Source organism: Oryzias melastigma, linkage group LG16 (genome assembly GCF_002922805.2).
Source record: "Oryzias melastigma strain HK-1 linkage group LG16, ASM292280v2, whole genome shotgun sequence".
Classification (NCBI taxonomy): Eukaryota; Metazoa; Chordata; class Actinopteri; order Beloniformes; family Adrianichthyidae; genus Oryzias; species Oryzias melastigma.
Window position 1 is genome coordinate 14,351,670 of NC_050527.1, and position 5,085 is coordinate 14,356,754.

The window sequence follows — 5,085 nt, forward strand, 5'->3', positions numbered from 1 at the left end:
AGCGCGCACCCGCTCCCCCCGTGAGCGCACGCTCAGTGTTTGTGGTTAACTTGAGTCTATAGGGGACGAGCGGCCTCTCTTAAGGAGATAATTACCCACCACCAACAGCTTTATTACGGGTGATGAATTGGATTGTGATAATAAAAGGCTTGCTCTAATTGTTAAATCTTCAGGAGCCAGCGTACGCCGCCCACAGGCTGGAGCGGGCACTGCCGGGAGCGCGCGCAATGATCGCTGACCACAGGCGTGTGTGTCTGCGCGTAACGGACTGACGAAAAAGCAAAGTTGGAAGCAGGATATTTCCTTTTTTTTACCGTTTCCAGTGCCCCTCTAGGAATTTTGGGGAAGTTAAAAACCGAGAGCCAAAAGGAAAAATAAATAAATAAATAAATAAAAGTCGACTGTTAAAACGCTCCAGACAATTTGGATCATTTTACGCACAGAAATAAAGCAATTCTTCATAGTGAAACAAAAAAAAATGAATAACCCTTGATGAACCAAGTCATCTGCATGCGCCAAAATCAGATTAATTTGGTTAAATATTGAATTTTTTTTGTATAAGTTTCCAACATTTAAACACATAAATCGCGTCCTCCCGACATGGATGGAAGCTACTTTTGCGCGGTGTGAAGTGTTGGTTTGTTCCGAGTCTCCATTTCTATCAGGCAGAAAAGGGGGCGGGGATGGGATATTCAGATGAGCCAGAGTGACAGCTCCAGTTTCCCCCAATGCTCTGTGTGTCTGAAACTCCACTGGCTCCTTCCCTGCGAACTCCTCACTTCATAGTGCCGCGCATTAAAAACATCGGACGCTAGGGGATCAAGACGCATGCCACATTACCTCTATGTGGGCACTTTAACAGATCTTTTGGGGTGTTTTCCCAGTAAGGGGGCTGTGGAGGGAGGCTTTTTTTTATTTTCTCTGTTTGATGACTGTTTGCACGGCTGATTATTGAGCCGATTGTTTATTATTTCGGCCGTTGTTGCTCGCCGCCTCGTGCGCTTTTTTCCACCCTTTTTTTTTGTTTGTTTTTTTGGAATCAGCGACCTGTCGCTCACCAATGTCCTATCCTCAGGGTTACCTCTACCAGCCCCCGGGCTCTCTGGCTCTTTATTCGTGTCCGGCTTATGGGGCCTCTGCTCTGGCTGCTCCGCGCAATGAGGACTTGGCGCGGTCTTCCTCTGGCTCAGCATTCAGCCCTTACCCTGGATCGGCTGCTTTCTCCGCCTCGGCTGGCGCAGGCTTTTCGAGTCCGCTGTCGTATTCTACTGATCCAACGACGGGATTCCCATCTTACATGGTAAAATAAATCGTTTTGATTGAAAGCAGGTGTTTCTGTAAAGACCTCAAGGGCGTCTGTAATGTTGTCTTATGAGTGAATGAGAGCGAAACTTTTCTTTTCTTTCTTTTACTTCAGATGCTCTCCAAAAGTGATCCCTGTCATGTTTGGCTTAAATTGGATTGTTTTATTTCTTCCTTTTTTTCTTTCTTTTTTTTTTGGAAGGAGCTGCAAATTGCAAAAAGGCTTGACCGTCGCTTAACACTCAATGCGCAGCTAATTGCGCAAAACCGAATACTTAAGATTTCTATCAGCGCGCACTCAGACCCACATGAGAACATATACAATCCCCACAGGATCCAAAATCAGCTGAATAAAATGAATATTTTTTTAAACGATAAACTCCTTAACCCTGAATTGTATTGTCATAGAAAAGGAGCACATCAATAATTGGATATAAAAAGTAATATAAGTGTAAACATCATCTAGACTAAACCAATTAAATTAAAATAAAATGTAAAAAGTTGCTTTATTTACATTCACACCGATGTTCCATAACTTTTTTTGTCTTGTTGTGGCCTTTTGTTTATTGTAATATGTTATTGTAATATAGGCTGCAATATACAATCTGTATATTTTTCCCTTTACGAGACATTGACATGCAAATGTGTTCAAGAATTAAAGTTTTCTTATTTTTAACAAAACATTTGAAGCCCTGGAGCACGCGCCCTTGCATTTAAAGTAGGTGTTAAATGATTTACAGAGCACGCAGATACAATTCTTTCACTTGCCCGACTGGTTTGCAAAGTGACAGCCGGCTTACACTCCTCTGACCCACCTTAAGTACAATTTACATGACCATGTTTAGCACGAAAAAAATATACATTTTTAAATATTTAATACGTTTTTAAAAACTGACTTTTGATTTCTTTTTTTTTTATATATATATTGTAGTCTTCTCCATATGACGCGCACACTGCTGGGATGGCCGGCGCTTTAAGTTACCATCCATATGGGAGTCCGGGGTACCCCTATCAGCTCAACGACCCCGCTTACCGCAAGAACGCGACGAGAGACGCCACGGCCACGTTGAAGGCCTGGCTGCAGGAGCACAGGAAGAACCCCTACCCCACGAAGGGGGAGAAGATCATGCTGGCCATTATCACGAAGATGACCTTGACGCAGGTCTCCACCTGGTTCGCCAACGCCAGGAGGAGGCTCAAGAAGGAGAACAAGATGACGTGGGCGCCCCGGAATAAGAGCGAGGACGAGGATGAGGAGGACGCGGACGGGGAGAGGAAGGACACGGAGCGCTCCGACAAGACGCTGGATAACAGCGAGGCGTCGGCGGAGGACGAAGGTGGGGGGGTCATCCGCCTTGAACAGCTGAAGTTACTAACATTTGAGAAAATTTTAACAGAGATCAAACAGTGAGGTTTAAATTGTAACATTAAAAACAAATAATCCCCTTTGAATAATTCATCGTCTTTACGCACGAAAGCTGGCTCCGTGTAACCACGCTGATTTGTATGAATTTTTAATGAAGGTGAGGCTTTAGTCCTCAGCAACGCCACAATAAATGACCTGTTAGAGGAACATTTTATTTTCTTTAGCATGATTGATGACAGGTCAGAGGCAAAGCAGACACACGAGCAGCTCTCAGCACGAGTGGCCCCAATAAAAGGAGCCTGTTAATGGCATTCCCATGATGATAACTGTCTCTGATTATGGAAAAGGGGGAAGCATGAGTTAATTGGAGTCATAAAAATAAGATGTTTGGGGGATTTGTGGAAATAAAATGTGTGGGCGCACAGAAGTTTTATGAGTTTTTAAGCAATTATTAATTTTGAACGTTTTCTTGATTTTGTCAGGCATCAGTTTGCACGTGGACACGCTCACGGACCACTCGTGCTCGGCGGAGTCCGACGGGGAGAAGGTCAGCTGCGTGCGTAAAGTCAGCTCCGACCAGGCGGCCGACAAATGTGACGACGGCGACGGTGAGGAGCAGAGCCACCGGCCCCCTCTGTCCCCCAAGCCCGTCACCTCGTCGCCCCTGACGGGCGTGGAAGCCCCGGTTCTCAGCCATCTCCACTATCACCACCACCACCACCTCCGGCACCTCCACCACCTCCACAGCCAGCGCGAGGATTTGGCCCGGAGCCTCGTCAGTGGCAGTAATAACAAACTGACTTCGTGTCTTGACAGCAGGCCCTCATCCGGGCCCCCCCAGAACGCTGCAACCAAACCCAAATTGTGGTCTTTGGTGGAGATTGCTACCTCGGACCAAAAGGAGCAACATCAGCAACCGGGACAGTCGGGGCAACCAAATTGCCCCTCCTCCAGCGGGGGACTCAGTCCACCGTCCACCACCTCCCCTGCTGCTGCTGCCACCTCCCCCTCCCTCTACTCTGCCCCCTCCATCCTTGGAAGACCTATTTATTACACGTCTCCCTTTTATAGCAATTACACAAACTATGGCAACTTCAGCCCCCTGCAGGGTCAGGGCATCCTGCGCTACACCAACTCCTCCGGAGTGAGCCTCGCCGCTGCCGCCGCCGCGGCCGCCGCAGCCGCCGCCGCAAACGAGAGCCTGAGCTCCTCTCAGCAGGCTGCGGAGGCCGGCGCGAACCCCAAGCACAGGCCAGACTCCCCCCTCGTCAAAAATAACTCAAACCAGATTGGGGTTGTCGAGCAACAACATTTTAGACCCATTAATTTAGAAGCAAAGAAAGGTACGTAATTACGCAACTGTGCGTAAAAAAACAGAAAAAAGAAAAAGAAATAGACCTGAAACCAAAAGTATAAGTTATTAAAAATGTTATTTAATAGTGTTTATTCTTGGAACTGCGTCTTTGCTGAAATGGCGGGAGTGAAAATCACTTTTCTTCAATGCAAATCCGCTTGGATCCCTGAAATTTGGCCTTTTTTTCAAGCAATCGTGCATTTAAAATGACAAACTTTATCTTTAGAGTAAGCTTTTTTTAAGATCTCAGCCTCTTCTTGACAAATACAAATTTTCAAGTGCAGTGATGTATTCTTCAATAAGAAACCTTGGAGTTATTTAAACAAAATGGTTGCACATGTATAGATTACTGGAAAGAACTGGAGCTGACTAACGCGAGCGCAAGGTGACAAGTTGAGAATACAGTACGCAGAGAAATGTTGCCATAGCTTTGAGCAGGATTCCGCTCTTTCATGTCCTCCTTTTGTGTTAAGTGCGTGCGTAAGCGAGCGCGCACAGTGGGCACCAGACCTTATCTCCCAGCTTAGGATAATTATAATTACACAGGGTCAGCCAAAAAGCAAACAAATTAGTTTGCCGTGCGCAATCGTGCAACTTCCCATCTTGAAATGTCACCTAGGTGGTTGCGGTGCGCGTTAAAAGCTCTCCCTGCGCGCGCGCCGCACGCTGGCTGGATGGCCTGGAGACGTTTTCAGCTGCAGTAAAGCAGTGGGGATTTTTAATGAGCACTTCCAGTTTAGTTAGTTGGAGCCGGTCTGACAACCTTTTGTGGTTTTGTGGGGTTGGGGATCATCTTGGTGCGTATGGATTTTTTTTTTCTTCCACGCTCTGCAGGTAGGTGTCACAATTGCTTTGACTACAAAACGAGGAAGGACACAACCTTTTAGCCTCACGTTTTGACCCTTCGAACCTTTTTACTTCAAACCGCATCCAGTGCCACCATATTGCCGGGAATAAAGCTGCTACACCACCTCCCTCAACGTCACCGAGACGTCAGTGTAACCCAGGTTACTAGACCTTATTGAAAATAAATGATTCTTTTTTCATCCTGTAGAGGGCGCTT

General features: G+C 46.4%; 1 protein-coding gene across 1 annotated transcript in view; it reads left to right on the plus strand.

The window, feature by feature from the left end:
* Nucleotides 1-547: 547 nt before the first annotated feature.
* The window catches only part of irx2a (iroquois homeobox 2a), a gene marked incomplete in the record, with an annotated part of 5,072 nt that continues 534 nt past the window's right edge, over nt 548-5,085 (plus strand). Inside the window, 3 exon segments of the mRNA XM_024268407.2 lie at nt 548-1,300; nt 2,234-2,639; nt 3,151-5,085. Of these exon segments, the coding sequence (XP_024124175.1) occupies nt 1,061-1,300; nt 2,234-2,639; nt 3,151-4,019 (1,515 nt within the window).